The sequence below is a fragment of the Oncorhynchus gorbuscha genome, linkage group LG05 (assembly GCF_021184085.1).
Source record: "Oncorhynchus gorbuscha isolate QuinsamMale2020 ecotype Even-year linkage group LG05, OgorEven_v1.0, whole genome shotgun sequence".
Classification (NCBI taxonomy): Eukaryota; Metazoa; Chordata; class Actinopteri; order Salmoniformes; family Salmonidae; genus Oncorhynchus; species Oncorhynchus gorbuscha.
In genome coordinates this window covers 75,133,493-75,155,050 of record NC_060177.1, presented here as the reverse complement: position 1 = coordinate 75,155,050, position 21,558 = coordinate 75,133,493, and the positions used below count along the sequence as shown (strand labels likewise).

Genomic DNA, 21,558 nt, shown 5'->3' with positions numbered 1-21,558 from the left:
CATTTTAAGTTTCTTCAGAGAAAATATAAGTGTGATATCCTGTTTTGTTATTGTGTTTTAATTTGAAATTGTAAAAATAATAAGAGAAAAAGTACAGTTTTAGTGTTAGGTTTAGAAATGCTATGATCTAAATATACTAGTCAGAGCCATCTCTGCTACAGTAAAACCAATAGGCAACAACAACCAATATGTTTTCAGTAGCCTAGTTCAGAATGACAGTCATATCTTAGTTCAATCAGTAAATTGATGTTTAATTGTGCAAAATCAAGAATCAGACAGCATCAACATAAAATGTAATCTATTCAAAATCAGCAATGATAGTGTCATAGTTTGAAGATAATGCACTTCCTATTGATTTGCCAATAATTCAAAAAAGTCTCCAGCGAAGGCACCTCTCTTTCCTGTATACAGTACACATTTACCCATTAACAGAGAGAGGCTTAGTTGTTGACATGGAAGCGGAGATGCCTTTACCATTTCCACCTAGTATTGTCATAAGAAATAAAGTATCACAATACTATTACTCTTTTGTACGTCATACAATCAATGATGTTAACTTTGGCTTGAGCTGTCTCCACCTCAAAATACATGTATGTTCAACACGAAGACCACTGTGATAACCATAGACAGTATAATCGACTCTATGAAAAATAACATTGAAAACTAATTGAAGTGTTGCTCATTCAAGTCCATCAAAGCTGGTCAAATGGCTACCAAATCCCAATACTCTTATTGATTATTCAATAATTATGCATTATTCATGGTTTTGGACACCGTTAAATCCCTTAAAAGGTTCAATGCAGCTGTTTTGATAGAAAATTGAGAAAGGGGTGTAGTTTGACCTTTAACTAATTTACCACCTGGTGATTTCACCAATGAGGCCAAAACTCCATCCCAACAAAACAGGTCTTTCCAAACAGCTCTTACACTAAAAGGACATTATCATAATTTTCACAATTTCACAGTACTATTCCAACCGCATAGCGTGGAAATATATATAAAACACAATATATATGTTTTATTATTATTGGCCTTTAATGAATCTAGGGTACTGTAATGTAATTCCTTGGATATGGTGTACTCCTTAGTCCATGATTGTCAGTCAGTCAGTGTTAGCTACCGATGGAGCTCAAGCTCTCTCAGTAGCATGGTGCTTCACATTCAGACTTACTGGGACTGCTGCTATCAGGTCCACTCCGCTGACTACCCCCCTCGGACTTCCAGGAGTGCTTCTCTGGGGTGTTGAGGACCTCTGCCCCCGTCTCGATGCCCAGGACCTGCCTCTGCACCAGCTTGCAGTACAGGCCCCCCTTGGCCATGAGTTGGTTGTGTGGCCCCTGCTCCACCACACAGCCGTGGTTGATACCTATGATGTTGTTTGCCTTTTCCACTGTGCTGAGGCGGTGGGCGATCACCAGCACTGTGTGCTGACACATTTTGTTGTTCAGGGCCTGCTGAACCTGAGGAGAGAGAACAGGGAGAGAATCCTAAGCTACACTAAGTCTAAATAACACAATACATAGTATTCAGAAAACTAGATAAAGTGGCATCAAATTCAAGACAACAGATAAAAAGAATATGTTTGAATGCTGGCCAACATTCTTCTGCAATAATACTGACCTTTTGAAAGCAGCATAGTTACATTGCAGACAGTTTATTTATACTAAAGAGGATTCTCCAGGGTTAATAGTATCTAGTATAGTTCAATACTTGATTTGCCTGAAGACAGAGAGCAGGGAGATGACACCAGCAGCTGAGAGTCCTTATAATAACAGACTGCATTTAGAGAACTAGGTTATTGAACTAAAACAAAAAGTAGGTTATTGTCATAGAACTTGAGGAGATGGATATTACACAATATACACTCTTCCTCTTTAAAGCCACCAAGGCAGGGAGGGGTTTTCATTTTTCAGGATATACAGTATCTTGATCTATAATTCACAACATGATCTAATTAAACACAGATTACAGAACACGATCACAGAATACTGATTTGGCCTGCCTTTAACCTACAACATGTTCGCTCTCTGCATCCAGTGCACTGGTGGCCTCGTCCAGGATCAGAACATGTGGGTTGCGGATGAGTGCCCTTGCGATGGCCACCCGTTGCTTCTGTCCCCCTGACAACTGGGTCCCCTTCTCACCCACTTCTAAGAAAGGAATGAGGAACAGTTCCACTGCATTAGAGATCTTAAAATTGAAATGCAAAATCCTATGAACATTGTGAGGATATGCTGTGTTTCTCAACATACTGATCGGCCAATTTTTACATGTTGTTGTAAACATCGTAAGATTCAGTAGTTTTTAGTTACCTCCTAAGATGTTAGTTTTTATATTTCACTCCAACAGCTTAGGCAATAGCATTAATATCACCTGTATCATAGCCATTGGTTAGACTGGTGATGAAGTCATGTGCATTTGCCTTGGTGGCTGCCTGCACCACAGCCTCCATAGGGATATCAGTCAGGCCATAGGTTATGTTCTGCTCTACAGAACGGGCAAACAGGACAGGCTCCTGGCCCACAAGTGCTACCTGCAAAAACAACACAGATACATAGGGATAGGGATCCTGCAGAGGGTTCTTTACCAGTCTTCAACTAAAAAGGAACACTGCTTCCCTCTGGTGTTTAAAAAGTATAATATATATATCAAGCAAGTGTGGAGTGCTGACCTGTGAGTGGAGGAGGTCATGCTGGTAGGTGTGCACCTGCCGGCCGTCCAGCAGCACCTGGCCTTGTTGTGGGGGGTAGAAGTTCTCTAGGAGCCCCACACAGGAGCTCTTCCCACAGCCTGATGGTCCCACCAAGGCTGTCACCTCCCCAGGCCGCAAAGTGAAGGACACACTCTGGAGACACAAACCAGACTCATATACAGTTTAGAACTACAACCCCTTGAATGTTTTTCACATTTTGTTGCGTTACAAAGTGGGATTAAAATATATTTAATTGTATTTCTTTTGTCAACGATTTACACAAAACACTGTAATGTAAAAGTGGAATAGATTTCAGAGTCAATACATGTTTAAAACCCCTTTGCAGTCTCTTAAGAGCTTTGCAGACCTGAATTGCGCAATATTTGCCCATTATTCTTTTCAAAATTCTTCAAGTTCTGTCAAGGTGTTGGGTATCATGGCTAGACAGCAATTTTCAAGTCTTGCCATAGATTATCAAGCAGATTGTGAATTCCAGTGTCTGGTGTAAAGCAGACTGAAGCAGGTTTTCCTCTAGGATTTTGCATGTGCTTAGCTCCAACCAGTTTCTTTTCATCCTGAAAAACTCCCAGTCTTTGCTGATGTCAAGCATACCCATACCATGATGCAGCCACCACCATGATTGAAAATAAAGAGGCAGCTACACAATGATGTATTGTGTTTGCCCCAAACATAAGGCTTTGCTTTTAGGTCAAAAAGTATATTCCTTTGCCTTGTTTTTTTGCAGTATTACTTTAGTGCCTTGTTGCATGTTTTGGAATATTTGTATTCTTCTTTTCACTCTGTAATTTAGGTCATTATTGTGGAGTCACTACAATGTTGTTGATCCATCCTCAGTTTTTTCCCATCACAGCCATTGAACTCTGTAGCTGTTTTAAATTACCAATGGCCTCATGGTGCCATCCCTAAGCAGTTTCCTTCCTGTCCTGCAGCTCAGTTCAGAAGGATGACTGCATCTTTGATGTGTGGGTGGTAAAATATATAATCCACAGCATAATTATTAACTTGACATGCTTAAAGATACACTACTTGGTCAAAGGTATGTGGACACCAGCTCGTCAAACATCTCATTACAAAATCATAGTTCCTCTTTGCGGCTCAAGCAGCCGCCACTCTTCTGGGAAGGCTTTCCACTAGATGTTGGAACATTGATCCAGGGACTTGCTTCCATTCAGCCACAAAAGCATTAGTGAGGTCGGGCACTGATGTTGGGCGATTAGGCCTGGCTCGCAGTCGGCGTTCTAATTCATCCCAAAGGTGTTCGATGGGGTTGAAGTCAGGGATTGGGGTAGGCCAATCAAGATCTTTCACACCAATCTCAACAAACCATTTCTGTATCGACCTCGCTTTGTGCACTGGGGCATTGTCATGGTGAAACAGGTTAGGGCCTTCCCCAAACTGTTGCCACGAAGTTGGAAACACTGAATTGTCTACAATGTCATTGTATGCTGCAGCGTTAAGATTTCCCTTCACTGGAACTAAGGGGATAGTGAGAGGAAAGCCCCAGACCATTATTCCTCCTCTACCAAACCTTACAGTTGACACTATACATTGGGGCAGGTAGCATTACAGTTGACCAGGGTAGCTCTAACTGGGCAGAAATTTGACGAAATGACTTGGAAAGGTGGCATCCTATGACGGTGCCAAGTTGAAAGACACTGAACCATTCTACTGGTAATGTTTGTCTATGGAGATTGCATGGTGGTGTGCTTGATTTTATATACTGTCAGCAACAAGTGTGGCTGAAATAGCATAATCCACTAATTTGAAGGGGTGTCCACATATTTTTGGCAGTGTAGTGTATATTCAATGTCTGATTTGTTATTATTACACATCTACCAATCATTGCCCATCTTTATGAGGCTTTCGAAAAGCTTCCTGGTCTTTGTAGTTAAATATGCGCTTGAAATTAATGTTGTAAATATGGGTGACAGAGGAAAGGGTTGTCATTCAAAAATCCTGCCAACCCCTATTATTTCACACAGTGTGAGTCCATATATATTATGATGTGATTTGTTAAGCCACATTTTCCTTCTGAACTTATTTAGGCTTGCCTAAACAACCAGAGGTCTCTTGACAGTTCCCAGGTCCAGAAAAGAGCCTGGGAAACACCGTATTAAATACAGCCATGACTACATGGAACTCCGCTGCTGTTAGGGGCCGCTGCGGTGCTTCCTAAAAAATGTAAATTTGAGAATTGGTACAAGAGTTGGGAACACTATTTCTGGAAAATGTATTCTCCTAAATTCGAAATATATTATATTTATTTACCATAAATTCCATGAAAAACGATAGAATGGCAAACCAAATAACTATGTATAGCAGCCTAGAGGTAAGTAAATGGTGGTTTCTTCCCTGTCTTCTCTCTGGCGATGGCGATAATGATGAAGAACTGTATGCTGTGTATGCGCACTGTGAAGATCAGATGGAGGCTTGACCACTTTGGCCAATCAGAACGGTGAAAAAAACAAATCAAAATCACCATGTGTTTCCCTTGAAATCCATAAATCTCGACGGACCCTCTCTTGCGCAGTGGAACCCAGAACTATGTGTGACCAATAGGTTACCGCAACACGGTTCTGCCGAGCACACCCAAACCAAAGTAGTCACCACAACACGGTTCTGCCGAGCACACCCAAACCAAAGTAGTCACCGCAACACGGTTCTGCCGAGCACACCCAAACCAAAGTAGTCACCGCAATGCCGAAGGAGCCTGAACTTCTCTAGAAGTTGCTGTAGCCGTGCTTGGGATATGTAGCTGATTGGCTATTGATTGAGACTCGTGGCCCGATCAAGCTTGGTATGTCAGTGTGGGAAACTGGAAACGTGAATTGGGCCAAATTGGAGGTAATAATGCATTTATTTAGGTTATAATTTATTGAGATTCATGAATACATCACACCAAAAGCTTGATTTGTTTCGCTGTTTTAAAACAAATTTCATGAAATTATATTTAACGTTCACTACTTGGTCAATTGATTTGATAGCATGTTTACATCTAGACAAATACATTAAATGGATCTGTAGTTCAACTATGTTTTATTTGATTCTGTAATAGGGTATATTGTAACCACGTGTTCAAGCTAATAAATTAAATAAATCCAGGCTGTATTACATCCGGCCGTGATTGGGAGTTCAATAGGGCGTCGCACAATTGGCCCAGCGTTGTCCAGGTTTGGCCGGGATAGGCCGTCATTGTAAATAAGAATGCGCTCTTAACTGACTTGCCTAGTTAAATAACCAATCAATCAATCAATACAGCGTAGTGTAAACTACACAATACAAAGAAATGCCTACGCGCAACTTAAGCTCTCCTGCAAACAGTGCAATGAAATTAAGATATGTATTTATTAGGCTATAACCTACACATAACCATACCACGTAACCGTAAGCCTATGAGGTTATACTGAAATTATTTTTTTATCCTGAACTGGCCGAATGGCAGAGTTATCATTCGGCACCACAAATTGGTTCACGTTCTTTAATATCATTGCGCGATCCTGGCGCTGTGCTTTCAATATCTAATAGTCTTATACTCATCACGTATTATTATGATTATTATTACAAATAGAAGATTATCACTTCCAACAATGGTGCTTGTTTAGTGAAGTTAGATTAAAGCTGAATCAATATCTCGCAAGATCATTAGTATTTTACATAACCGAACCGGATCTTCACAACTAGCTATCGAGCTAAACTGCAACCCTGGTTGATTACTCCTGGCTAGCGTTTCCACCCACGTAGCTTGAAGCTAGCCCGGCCAGAGCTCCTATGCTCCTAGCATACTCCTGGGCTTCTATACCCGGACCCACGATCAGTCTATCGATGTCACTGCATGAAGAGGAATAAAGACTCACCCCATCGCGACGTCCTCCAAAGACTAACTCTCTAGCCCTCGCTATCTCCTTGCTTGCTAATTCGGTATGCTAACTGCTAGCTTGTTTAGCCCAGGTCCGCTAACTACTACCTTGTTTACCCCGGCCTGCTAATCTGTTAGCTTGTTAGCACAGGCCTGCTAACCGTCTGCATCGCAGTGGCCCATATGTACTTTATATCTCTTCCCGATTTTTTAAAATTTGTTTATACCTTCCGGAAACCTGCCTCACCCAATGTGATACGGAATCGCTATTATTTTAAATTTTTAGAACACTCAAGAACCTCCAGAAGCTAACCAGCTACAAGATATTTAGTCATTGTTAGTTTTTTAACCTGGATAACACTCGCCAGTCCAGCCCTCCTGCCCCATCCACCGCTGCCCCTGGACTCGGATCACTTGGCTACATAGCTGATGCACGCTGGACTGTCCATTAATCACGGTACTCCATTCTGCTTGTTTGTTTTTTCTGTCGGCCCCGTTGCCTAGTCAATGCCATTTTACCTGCTGTTGTTATGCTAGCTGATTAGCTGTTGTCTCACCCACTGTTTTAGCTAGCTTTCCCAATTCAACACCTGTGATTACTGTATGTCTCTCTCAAATGTCAATATGCCTTGTATACTGTTGCTCAGGTTAGTTATCATTGTTTTAGTTCACAATGGAGCCCCTAGTCCCACTCCTCATACCTCTGATACCTCCTTTGTCCCACCTCCCACATACGCGGTGACCTCACCCATTACAACCAGCATGTCCAGAGATAAAACCTCCATCATCACCCAGTGCCTGGGCTTACCTCCGCCGTAACCGCACCCCACCATACCCCTGTCTCTGCATCATGCCCTGAATATATTCCACCATGCCCAGAAACCTGCTCCTCTTATTCTCTGTCCCCAACGCTCTAGGCGACCAGTTTTGATAGTCTTTAGCTGCACCCTCATACTACTCCTTCTCTGTTCCGCGGGTGATGTGGAGGTAAACCCAGGCCCTGCATGTCCCCAGGCACCCTCATTTGTTGACTTCTGTGATCGAAAAAGCCTTGGTTTCATGCATGTCAACATCAGAAGCCTCCTCCCTAAGTTTGTTTTACTCACTGCTTTAGCACACTCTGCTAACCCTGATGTCCTTGCCGTGTCTGAATCCTGGCTCAGGAAGGCCACCAAAAATTCAGAGATTTCCATACCCAACTATAACATCTTCCGTCAAGATAGAACTGCCAAAGGGGGAGGAGTTAGCCTGCAAAGTCCATACCCAAACAGTTCGAACTACTAATTCTGAAAATTACTCTCTCCAGAAATAAGTCTCTCACTGTTGCCGCCTGCTACCGACCCCCCTCAGCTCCCAGCTGTGCCCTGGACACCATTTGTGAATTGATTGCCCCCCATCTAGCTTCAGAGTTTGTTCTGTTAGGTGACCTAAACTGGGATATGCTTAACACCCCGGCAGTCCTACAATCTAAGCTAGATGCCCTCAATCTCACACAAATCATCAAGGAACCAACCAGGTACAACCCTAACTCTGTAAGCAAGGGCACCCTCATAGACGTCATCCTCAAAAATTTGATTTGATTTGACCAACTGGCCCTCCAAATACACCTCCGCTGTCTTCAACCAGGATCTCAGCGACCACTGCCTCATTGCCTGTATCCGCTACGGTGCCGCAGTCAAACGACCACCCCTCATCACTGTCAAACGCTCCCTAAAACACTTCTGTGAGCAGGCCTTCCTAATCGACCTGGCCCGGGTATCCTGGAAGGACATTGACCTCATCCCGTCAGTTGAGGATGCCTGGTCATTCTTTAAGAGTAACTTCCTCACCATTTTAGTTAAGCATGCTCCGTTCAAAAAATGCAGAACTAAGAACAGATACAGCCCTTGGTTCACTCCAGACCTGACTGCCCTCGACCAGTACAAAAACATCCTGAGGCAGACTGCAATAGCATCGAACAGTCCCCGCGATATGCAACTGTTCAGGGAAGTCAGAAACCAATACACACAGTCAGTCAGGAAAGCTAAGGCCAGCTTCTTCAGGCAGAAGTTTGCATCCTGTAGCTCCAACTCCAAAAAGTTCTGGGAAACTGAAGTCCATGGAGAACAAGAGCACCTCCACCCAGCTGCCCACTGCACTGAATCCAGATAACAGATGTTCTGAAAGAGCTGCAAAACCTGGACCCGTATAAATCAGCTGGGCTTGACAATCTGGACCCTCTATTTCTGAAACTATCCGCCGCCATTGTCGCAACCCCTATTGCCAGCCTGTTCAACCTCTCTTTCATACCGTCTGAGATCCCCAAGGATTGGAAAGCTGCCGCAGTCATCCCCCTCTTCAAAGGGGGAGACACCCTGGACCCAAACTCTTCCTATCTAAGGTCTTCGAAAGCCAAGTCAACAAACAGGTCACTGACCATCTCGAAACCCACCGTACCTTCTCCGCTATGCAATCTGGTTTCCGAGCCGGTCACGGGTGCACCTCAGCCACACTCAAGGTACTAAACGACATCATAACCGCCATCGATAAAAGACAGTACTGTGCAGCCGTCTTCATCGACCTTGCCAAGGCTTTCGACTCTGTCAATCACCAGATTCTTATCGGCAGACTCAGTAGCCTCGGTTTTTCGGATGACTGCCTTGCCTGGTTCACCAATTACTTTGCAGACAGAGTTCAGTGTGTCAAATCGGAGGGCATGCTGTCCGGTCCTCTGGCAGTCTCTATGGGGGTGCCACAGGGTTCAATTCTCGGGCTGACTCTTTTCTCTGTATATATCAATGATGTTGGTCTTGCTGCGGGCGATTCCCTGATCCACCTCTACGCAAACGACACCATTCTATATACTTTCGGCCCGTCATTGGACACTGTGCTATCTAACCTCCAAACGAGCTTCAATGCCATACAACACTCCTTCCGTGGCCTCCAACTGCTCTTAAACGCTAGTAAAACCAAATGCATGCTTTTCAACCGACCGCTGCCTGCACCCGCACGCCCGACTAGCATCACCATACTGGATGGTTCCGACCTTGAATATGTGGACACCTATAAGTACCTAGGTGTCTGGCTAGACTGCAAACTCTCCTTCCAGACCCATATCAAACATCTCCAATCGAAAATCAAATCAAGAGTCGGCTTTCTATTCCGCAACAAAGCCTCCTTCACTCACGCTGCCAAGCTTACCCTAGTAATACTGACTATCCTACCGATCCTCGACTTCGGCGATGTCATCTACAAAATTGCTTCCAACACTCTACTCAGCAAACTGGATGCAAGTTTATCACAGTGCCATCCGTTTTGTCACTAAAGCACCTTATACTACCCACCACTGCGACTTGTATGCTCTAGTCGGCTGGCCCTCGCTACATATTCGTCGCCAGACCCACTGGCTCCAGGTCATCTACAAGTCCATGCTAGGTAAAGCTCCGCCTTATCTGAGTTCACTGGTCACGATGGCAACACCCATCTGTAGCACGCGCTCCAGCAGGTGTATCTCACTGATCATCCCTCAAGCCAACACCTCATTTGGCCGCCTTTCGTTCCAGTACTCTGCTGCCTGTGACTGGGACGAATTGTAAAAATCGCTGAAGTTGGAGACTTATCTCCCTCACCAACTTCAAACATCTGCTATCTGAGCAGCTAACCGATCGCTGCAGCTGTACATAATCTATTGGTAAATAGCCCACCCATTTTCACCTACCTCATCCCCACAGTTTTTATTTATTTACTTTTCTGCTCTTTTACACACCAATATCTCTACCTGTACATGATCATTTATCACTCCAGTGTTAATCTGCAATATTGTAATTATTCGCCTACCTCCTCATGCCTTTTGCACACATTGTATATAGACTCACCTTTTTTTCTACTGTGTTATTGAGTTGTTAATTGTTTACTCCATGTGTAACTCTGTGTTGTCTGTTCACACTGCTATGCTTTATCTTGGCCAGGTCGCAGTTGCAAATGAGAACGTGTTCTCAACTAGCCTACCTGGTTAAATAAAGGTGAAATAAAAAATATTTAAAAATATATATACTGTAATAGAAAAGCATAGTAGGCCTAAGACGTTACTGTTACACAAACAACACCTTTCTAATGAGATTTTACAATGGTTAGCTGAAGATGAAGAGTCAACATGTTTAATCATGCCCAAAAACTCAACAGAGCGCGCCACTATGCATTATACATGCTTTGATTTAAACAAAATATAAGAACGTTTAATAGTTTGTTAACACCATCTACTCAAATTCGCTCACGAAACAGTAACTCAAGAAGATCAAAATGCATTGGCTATTACCATGAAACTTATTGAGATCATTGAAATGGATGGCATGCAGATGCAGTTTCAACATGACATTGTTGACAGTGATAACGGCCTATATTGAAATGATGTATGTGTAACAGTATAGCTTCCGTCCCTCTCCTCACCCCAACCTGGGCTCGAACCAGGGACCCTCTGCACACATCAATCACAGTCACTCACGAAGCATCGTTATGACGTCACCGACTGAAACACTAGCGCGCACCACCGCTCACCAGCTAGCTATTTCACATCGGCCACATATGCCTAACTTGGTGTTTGAGGGTTTTAAAAATAGAACATGTTCTTGGGACAATATATGTGGGCGTAGACAGAAGTTGCAACTGGAGGATGCATTTTATGCATCTTGTATAATGACAGCCTACATCTGTCCGTACAAATGTTGATGTAATTGACACTTTTTTTGCCTCCCTCGCCTAAAGAAAATAACACTACACCACTGAACCCCAGGGAACTCAAGCTAGCAATAACACCAAATCCAAAAAAACTGCTAAAAGAAGACCTTACAGCACGACGGGAGTGTGAAGCAACATACATTTTCTTGCATTTTGTTTTGTATTATCTACTGTATGTGATAAGTGGTTGGGATACGACTACGATATGGTTGTCTCGCCTATGCTCGCCTGGCTATCTTAAGATGAATGCACTAGCTGTGGGTCGCTGTGGATGCCAGCGTCTGCTGAATGGCTAAATTGTAATGTAAATGCAGTGCGATGTATGTATATTATATTTTAAATTGGTTGTGATGTTGCCATCACTGCCACATTAGAGGCTGCTGCCCTATACATAGACTTGAAATCACTGGCCACTTTAATCATTAGAACACTAGTCACTTTAATAATGTTTACATATTTTGCATTACTCATCTCATATGTATATACTGTATTCTGCCCTATTTTACTGTATATTAGTCTATGGCGCTCTTACATTGCTCATCCAAATATTTATATATTCTTAATTCCATTATTTTTCTTTAGACGGTGTATTGTTAGATATTACCTGGTAGATATTACTGCACTGTTTGAGCTAGAAACAAGCATTTCGCTACACCCACAATAACATCTGCTAAATGTGTTTGTGACAAATAACATTTTATTTGGATTTGATTTGTGTTGTTTCCTGTTTGGACCCCAGGAAGAGTAGCCGCTGCCTCGGCAGCAGCTAATTGGGGATCCTAATAAATACTTAAGGGGTGAATACTTACTCAACAACAATGTGTTATTTAATTGTTATACATTTGTAAAAATGTGTAGGATTTTCTTTTCACTTTGACATTGTGGATCTATGACAATGTTTTAATTCAATTTATTTAAATCACACTTTAACACAACAATGTGAATAAAGTTCAAGGGGGGTGTAGACTTTCTATAGGCATTGTATGTGTGCAAAGTTATTGAAAATGAAATGAAGAAATCTCTCATTTACACAAGTACTCACACCCCTGAGTTAATAACCACCTTTAGCAGCAATTCCAGCAGTGAGTCTTTCTGAGTAAGTCTAAGAACTTTGCACAACTGGATCTACTAGAAAATCTTTGGCAAGACTTTAAAATGGTTGTCTAGCAATGATTAACAACCAATTTATTAGAGCTTGAAGAATTTTGAAAATAAGTTGTGCAAAGCTCTTGGAGACTTTCCCATGAAGACTCACAGCTGTATTTGTTGCCAAAGGCAACTCTAAGATGTATAGACTCAGTGGAGTGAATATTTATGAAAATTATATATTTCTGTATTTAATTTAATACATTTGCAAACATTTCTTAAAACATGTTTTCACTCTGTCATTATGGGGTATTGTGTGTAGATGGATGAGAAAACAATGATTTAATCATTTTTGAATTCAGGCTGTAACGCAACAAACAGTGGAATAAGTCATGGGGTATGAATACTTTCTGAAGGCACTGTATGTGCTCCCTATGCACACCATTCACATATTTATTTATATTCCGGACTGTGACATTGCTCGTTCTGACATTGCTCGTTCTGACATTTCTCGTTCTGACATGTCTTAATTTTTCTTTTTACTTTTAGATGATCTGTATATTGTTATTGGTGTGTCTGCTGGTTTTTGTTTTTTCCTTTCAATTAAGACCTAGACAATCAAGTGAGGGAAGTTCCTTACTAATTAGTGACCTTAATTCATCAATCAAGTACAAGGGAGGAGCGAAAACCCGCAGACACTCGGCCCTCCCTGGAATGAGTTTGACACCCGTGCTCTAAATAGATGGCTCTGACACAAACCATCCCTTCATTCACACCCAGCCATCATGGCATAGGCATACATACAGTATATCACAAATATACGTTTAGACATGAAATGTACTGACATTGATTAATAGCTTAATTTTATAACGATAGACAAGAGACGTGTAGCGGTTAACTTTACTCTATGGTAATGGTGTATAAACTTTCTACTGGCATGAAATGATACAGAATTGCCTGACAAGTTTTTCTGTCTATAGCTCCACTCAGCAGTCTAGCTTTGAGCCCAATTTTAATGGTCAGCTGACACATACCTTTAGAATTTCTGTTTCGGGCCGTGTTGGGTAGGAAAACGTGACATCTTTAAACTCGACCAGTCCTTTGCAGGTACCAGGGACCTCTTTCCCATCATGTGGGTGTTTGGACTCCCTGTCCATGTACTCAAATACCTTCTCAGCTGCTCCCACTCCCTGCATGAGACCCGTGTAGACCGATGATATGCTCTGTAACACAATTCAATCAAGACAGGAGATAATGATAATACAATTGTCATAGTCCTTTTCAGTTACTCTGGCTTTTCATAGTGAAAGTCTTCATCTTGCCTATGGTAATGTAAGCCTTCTAAAGGGATAGGTTGTGATTGTCATGTGTACAGTTACAGATGTACAGTATATGTGCTTTTATTTTTTATCAGACCTAGTGTTGTTTCCTTGCTTTTTTTAAGATCCTACTTTCTATTTCGGACCTCTGATTTTGAGCTCTGCATGGTTGAGAATGAGCTTGTAAGTAAGCATTTCACTGTATGGTTTACACCTGTTGTATTCTGTCATGTGACAAGTAAACTTTGATTTGATTTGAATGCGTCAGACTTGCCTCCAGGCACTCTCCTAGCTCCAGCTCATATAAGATGAATGATATCAGGCCCCCTCCACTCATCTGCTCAGTAATGACCAGGTGACCGCCATAGAAGAGGATAGCCACTTCAAGAACAAGCTATGAGATCTGAAGCAATACAAACACATTTGAAACTCTTGTGAATTTGCGAATGTAACCAACGACACGGGTATAGCCCCGACACAGTGCATACAAAACAGATATAAAACACAAGGCAGCTCCTTAAATCTCCATCTGTTGTATGTCAGAGCAACATTCAGTCCCAGTCTATCTTTATTTATTTCACTTTTATTTAACCTGTCGAGTCAGTTAAGAACAAAATTCTTGATTCTTATTTACAGTGACGGTCTCACATCTGGGTAATACCTACACAACTGGACCACATGTAGAGGGCATAGGCCAACGCTTGCTTCTTGTTCAGCTGAAACATGACCTGTAGCCTGCCGTAGTAGGAATCAGCCTCCTGTTCCTCATTGGCAAAGCTGCGTACCGTCTTCATTGCTGAAATGGTCTCCTCGGCCACCTGGTTAGCCTGAGCCAGGGCAGTCTGAACCTCTTTGGTCAGTCTCTAAGAGAAATGTACAAACTAAATACGGTGTGAATTAATCTGTTAATACGCATAAGTATTTCAACTTAATAAATGGGCTGGGGACATTTGTTCGGAAAGACAAGTGAAGTTTGTGTTTTTGTCCACTTGAGTGTGTGCTTGCTTGTGCGTGCGTGTACCTTGTAGTACTCCCCGTAGACTTTGGAGATGACTGCGATGAAGGGGAATCCCATGATGGTGACGAGAGTCAGCTTCCAGGAAATCCCGAACATGAAGATGAAGAACCCTATGCCCTTCACCATACTCTTTAGGAACATGTTGATGTTCAGTGAGATCAAGTCACTCACTTGTGTAGTGTCAGAGGACAGGCGAGAGGTGATGTCACCTGGAGGACAAACAGTTTTTTTCTTGTACTTTTTCTAAACTCTTTCCAAACTTTCGTATTCTCATTACTTTATGAGAGGATAGGAACAGAAGCAGGGAAACAATATATAGGGCTCATGCAGGGACCGAACTGGGATCACTGTCATGAGGACCAAACTCTGGGCCCAGGAGAATGAAAAGCTTTTACACTTTGTGGAAGAGGAACATTTTATTTGTTATCTTATATGCCCTGAAGAAGGGACCGATCCGATTCCTCTTAGTTTCTGTAAGACTGCTCTTAATCAGTGTCCTTGGTATGATTTGTCTTCTGCCTGTGGGGCTGCTATCTAATGATAAGCAGAATTACCAGACTCATACGAATGACATGCTAAACACCACACCCATCCTGGGTCTGTATAAAATGTCTATGAGAACAAAGAGCGAGTTGAATTTGTTTTCTTATGCACGCTCAAATAAAGCTTTACTGTATTTTGAGATTCGATTCCCTTCAGGTTGGGTTTTTTCCTCCACAACTTTAACGCTTTACTTAAAGCCTGTAGGCATAAAGAGATATAAGCCTTGTTATAAGAAATTATCACTTTAGACATGTTATACATCCTTATAACAAGTTATAAAGCATTAATAACTAGTTATAAACCATTAATAACAAGTTATAAAGCATGAACAACAAGTTAGCAAGCATTACAAATTGCTATAACAGGTAGACTAGCTCTTGTTATAGTGTAAGCTGATGGGGATCTAAGAAAATATTATATCTGCAGGCTTAACGTAAAGCGTAGGCAAGTGTTTTATGTATCTTCTGATCAGAGGAACAAAGGAAAAGGGAATGAATGTAAATAAGTGTTGAGGTCTACAATACCTCCTAAATGATGCCCTATTCCCTATTTAGTCTACTACTTTTGACCAGGGCCCATAGTGCACTATAAAGGAATAGGATGCAATTCGTTACGCAACTGAGATGTCACCTGTGTGGTTAGCATCAAAGAAGCCTATCTCCTGACGCATCAGAGATCTGAAGAGAAGGTTCCGCAGGCGAAGATTCAGTCTGGCAAATGTTAGACTAAAGAGACCACCTCGTACTCCAACGGCAATAGAGCTGAGAAGAGATGCAAGAAATTAAACACTGCCGAGGATATACGCAAAAAACACAAGAATGTACGTCATAATCTATTCAAATGTAGAATCAAGCACAGATACAGTCCACCAGAGAAGATGTAGCACACAACATAGTCTAAAAAGTTAACACAACACACACAAAACTTCAACAATTCATAGTCTCTTACCTGGCTAAGGCCAACACCGTAAGGGTGATCAGGGGCTTAGTAAAGTACTCCATACTTTTGTGAATAAGAACGCCATCTATAGCCTGCCCAATGTAGTAGGGGATGAAGGCCTCACCTATGAATGGGATAACATTGTGTCATTAACTGTTATGAAATGCTAAAAAATAAGCACAACAGTGTAAAATAGAAATATGGTAATGCAACATACTGTTGTCTCTAATGAAGGGAAATTAGTAAGAATAACGCAATAGTTATACACCATGCTTAGGTTATTTACTCATGTAGCACGAGTCATCTACTGTAATTGGACAGTAAGTTTGGCTAATAAGTAGTAGAGAAACATATTGCAACCGTAAATGCAATACAATGCTGGTAAATCAAATCAAATCAAATTTTATTTGTCACATACACATGGTTAGCAGATGTTAATGCGAGTGTAGCGAAATGCTTGTGCTTCTAGTTCCGACAATGCAGTGATAACCAACAAGTAATCTAACTAACAATTCCAAAACTACTGTCTTATACACAGTGTAAGGGGATAAGGAATATGTACATAAGGATATATGAATGAGTGAGTATGAGTAACACCGTCATAAAACACAAACGCATGGGATCAAAACAGAACTTCAAAGATAGTATTGCGGCTTTATTACCCATGTTCACCTTTGACCTACTGTAGATAGTATTCTATGTTACACAGTACTGTGTAAAGTGTATGCCTCACAATGGTGATCATTAAGCAACTTGATTTGTCATCTATAGGGCCCAGAGTTTTTCCTGACCATGTTACATGTTCACTGCACGTGTACGCTATTCCTGATGCAGTGAAAATAATAAAAAATACTTTCAAAATTAAGTAAGCTTTGTGACCTCTTTTTGAGTGTGGACTCATTACATCTTTGGATTGTATGAATTCTTCTGGGAGAGCGCGGTGGTCCCCTTTTGACACATTACTGACCAAGAAGAACTCTGTGGCCCTAGTAATAAGCTATAGGAGCCATGAGTTGTTCCTGGGCAAGCCCCATTGTCTCACATCAGATAGCGCGAAGGCCGTATAGGTTGAGAGACGAGCGTAACGTGAGACATTGGGTCAAGCCCTAGTCATCTGAGGATTGTGTTTAAATAAGGGTTTTGACTAGATGGGATGATTGCAGCTGTCAGAAGTGACTTTTCGTAGCAGGTTAGGAGAACTTACACAGCAGGTTAGCTGAATTAGCGTCGCAGGTTAGGAGAATTAGGTTAAAGATAGGAAAAGGGTTAGTGTTAGCTAAAATGAAAAAATTATCCCACAAGCAACTCAAGCATGCAATTTTTGACCAGTAGCAGTGCTTGGGTAAAATCACTGGGGAAGCCAATCCATTAAAAAAAATTACATATTACAACATGTCTTGTGATAAATACATTGTTTGCTCTATAACCTTTCAGTTCACATGCCTTGACACCATGATATAGACGCCTAAAGACGAAACAATAAGAAGACAGTGGATAAATGAATTCAACCACACCTTTGTTTCACAACAAAACCGGGGAGCAACATGTGATCTGTGAATTCCACAAAACCTAAAAAAGCACTGTTCGGTTGGATGGAGAGTGTTGCTGCACAGCTATTTTCAGGCCTCTCCAGAGATGTTCAATCGGGTTCAAGTCCGGGCTCTTGTTTGCCACTCAAGGACATTCAGAGTAGAGGTCGACCGATTCCAATTATTGGAAGACCAAAAAAAAAGCAGATACCGATTAATTGGTGATAATGACAATTACAACAATACAGAATGAACACTTATTTTAACATCAATAAAATCAATTTAGCCTCAAATAAATAATGAAACATGTTCAATTTGGTTTAAATAATGCAAAAACAAAGTGTTGGAGAAGAAAGTAAAAGTGTAATATGTGCCATGTAAGAACTGGCAGGCTCCTCGTGAGGCAGGTGGTTAGAGCATTGGACTAGTTAACCATAAGGTTGCAAGATTGAATTCCTGAGCTGACAAGGTAAAAATCTGTCGTTCTGCCCCTGAACAAGGCAGTTAACCCACCATTCCTAGGCCGTCATTGAGAATAAGAATGTGTTCTTAACTGACACGCCTAGTTAAATAAAGGTGTAAAATAAAATAAACGACAAAATCGGTGTTCAAAAATAACGATTTCCAATTGTTATGAAAACTTGAAGTCGGCCCTGATTAATCGGTCGACCTCTAATTCAGAGACTTGTCGCGAAGCTTCTCCTGCGTTTTCTTGGCTGTGTGCTTAAGGTCGTTGTCCTGTTGGAAAGTGAACCTTCGCTCAGTCTGAGGTCCTGAGTGCTCTGGAGCAGGTTTTCATCAAGGATCTCTGTACTTTGCCCCATTCATCTTTGCCTCGATCCTCACTAGTCTCCCAGCCCCTGCCACTGAAAAACATCCCCACAGCTTGATGCTGCCACCACCATGCCTCATCGTAGGGATGGTGCCAGGTTTCCTCCAGGTGTGACGCTTGGTATTCAGGTCAAAGAGAATCTTGTTTCTCATGGTCAGAGTCTCAAGGTGCCTTTTGGCAAACTCCAAGTGGGCTGTTATGTGCCTTTTACTGAGGAGGGGCTTCCGTCGGGCCAATCTACCATAAAGGCCTGATTGGGTGAGTGCTGCAGAGATGGGTGTTCTTCTGGAAGTTTCTCCCATCTCCACAGAGGAACTCTAGAGCTGTGTCAGAGTGACCATTGGTTTCTTGGTCACCTCCCTGACCAAGGCCTTTCTCCCCCGATTGCTCAGTTTCGCCGGTCAGTCAGCTCTAGGAAGAGTGTTGGTGGTTCCAAACTTCTTCCATTTAAGAATGATGGAAGCCACTGTGTTCTTGGGGACCTTTTTTCATACCCTTCCCCAGATCTATTCCTCAACACAATTATGTCTCAGAGCTCTATGGACAATTCCTTCAACCTCATGGCGTGGATTTTTGCTCTGACATGCACTGTCAACTGTGGGACCATAAATAGACAGGTGTGTGCCTTTCCAAATCATGTCCAATCAATTTAATTTACCACAGGTGAACTCCAATCAAGTTGTAGAAACATCTCAAGGATGATCAATGGAAACAGGATGCACCTGAGCTCAATTTCTAGTCTCATAGCTAAGGGTCTGAATACTTATGTAAATATTGTATTTCTGTTTTTTATTTTTAATACATTTGCTAAATTTGCCCCCCAAAAATATTTGCTTAATCATTACGGGGTATTGTGTGTAGATTGCTGAGGATTTAAAAAAATATACATTTTAGAATAAGGCTGTAATGTAACAAAATGTGGAAAAAGTCAAGGGGTGTGAATACTTTCCGAAGGCACTGTACATGCTTCCTACCCTTACTTCCTTTCATGGGCAACGATATGCCAGGCCAGCTTGTTAACATTAGCATAATACGTCTAACTCCTATCCTCTCAGATCAGGGGCACATCAATGTATGAATTTATGGTTGGATCAGTATTGGCTTTGTAATCGATGGCTGTTATAATCAAGTCCAAATCTCTATCTCCATCCACGGCTAATTTAGGAAAGGGACCATTTTAGCTTGCTAGTTAGTCACCGGAGGAAAACGACACAATGGAGATGCAACAATTCAAGTTTTTTTCTGTCAATTATACAAATAAAATAAATTATTTTGTATGTTTTTTTGTTATTTTGTTATTTTCTTTGTCATTTTTGGGGGGAAGCCTGGCTTCCCTTGGCATCCATGAATACACGCCACTGCTTTTGACATCACCTCGACATTAGCTGCATCCCTTCTAGCCATGACCATAAATAAGGGGTTAGAGTTACTCACACACAGCAGAGATGAGGAGGAAGAGGACGGCAACCGAGAGCAGCCCAGCGTCTTTACTGCAGTAGGACAGCAGACGTCCCATTGTGGCCCCTGAGTCCGTCTGGTCCTGTGTCCCTTTCCTGCTAGCCCTCCTCCTCTTCCCCCCCATGCTCCTGTCCTTGCTCCTCCACCTCTTCAGTGCCATTCTCTCCAGCTGTCTCCACCAGCCTCTCAGTCTCTTCAGAGCCCCCATGTCCTCCTCCACCACCACCTCCCTCTCCTTCAGTAACAGTGTTGGGAGTCCTTCCCAGGAGCCTCCAGAGGAGCACGGTCCCCAGCGCTGATACACAGGTCCAGGAGAACAGGCTAAGAAACCAGGGTTGGTGAGCCAGATCGCCCTGCTCTGACAGGATCAGCAGCTTGGCTAAGGCATAGGTACTGATGGTCAGGCAGATGAGGAGAGTCAGGGTCCCCAGGGCAGAGACCCTGTGTGGACCGTCCACTCTGTTCCATAACACGCCTATGGAGGCCCCCAGCAGAAGGCAGACTCTGACCAGCAAAGTACACCAGAGGTCCAGGACAGAGTGGAGAATGTCAAAGTTCTGCCCATCCTCTGTGAATATTTCAGTCTGGGATCCGTGTAAGTAGATGACAGTGGTGACAATAACATCCATCAGGATGAATACCAAGATGCAGCTCACCACTACCATGACCCCCATTCTGTTTCAGTCTGTCAGTGGTGTAATGTCATAAAGTCTTGGGAGAAACAAGTTTCAGTGAAACTCAAACTATAGCTTTTTATATTTGTTTTAATAGAGCTGGTATTAGAAGAAATTAATAGGGTATTACAATTATAAAGGTTTTTTTCAGACTAGTTTTGAATTCAACCCAAATTGTATGCCGACCGTGATCACTAATGCGCCGGTGACATCAGGTTTCAAGGGCTTGCGTTACTTTATCACATTTCCCTACCGTTGCTTGTCTTCTCTCTGGTATTCGATTACTTAACAGCTGTCCTTGCTTCAGCAATGTATTATATTTTAGGTGACAGACCCGTCTCTCGTTCTTGTTTCATGCCTTATTGTTTAGTGTTTACGGAAGCCGGTAATAGTTATGGTGTGAGAGGCTCCTCCCTCAAGATAATAGAAGGACGGGTTTGGCGGGACAAATGGACAACCAGACCTGTACATTGTTATTTATATTATGTTTATTCAAAATAGAGATAGTGTGTGCGCGCGTAAATGAGGAGAGAGCATTTATGAAAAACAGAACTGACAAGTCAATATTTATTTTAATATTAACATTAAAATATGCATTAAGTGAAAGTAATATTTATCATTATAGTCTTAAAGCTGCAATATCTAACTTATTGGGTGACCCAACCAAATGCACATAGAAATCTGAGTTATATATCTCTGGTTGCTATTGCATAAAGATAGCACAATCAGCCATGTTAGTTATAACCTGTGAATGCGAATGCCTAAGCATTGAAAAAAGATTACGCCTATTCAACATGAATAATTGTTTTGTACAGTGTGTCATACATAGGCTGTGTCATGCATGATGTAATTTCATATGTAGCTATGTGGAAACAAAA

At 42.0% G+C, this 21,558-nt stretch overlaps 1 protein-coding gene across 1 annotated transcript; it reads right to left on the bottom strand.

Annotated features, from left to right (window-relative positions):
• Nucleotides 1-226: 226 nt before the first annotated feature.
• On the bottom strand, nt 227-21,050 carry LOC124036503 (ABC-type oligopeptide transporter ABCB9-like). Its single transcript, XM_046351168.1, is given in 12 exon segments — nt 227-1,460; nt 2,014-2,150; nt 2,374-2,533; nt 2,672-2,845; nt 13,403-13,591; nt 13,962-14,090; nt 14,353-14,550; nt 14,709-14,914; nt 15,879-16,009; nt 16,197-16,311; nt 19,983-20,101; nt 20,133-21,050. Coding segments are annotated over 12 exon segments (2,427 nt in total). The 5' UTR covers nt 20,681-21,050; the 3' UTR covers nt 227-1,139.
• Between the last annotated feature and the right edge of the window lie 508 nt (nt 21,051-21,558).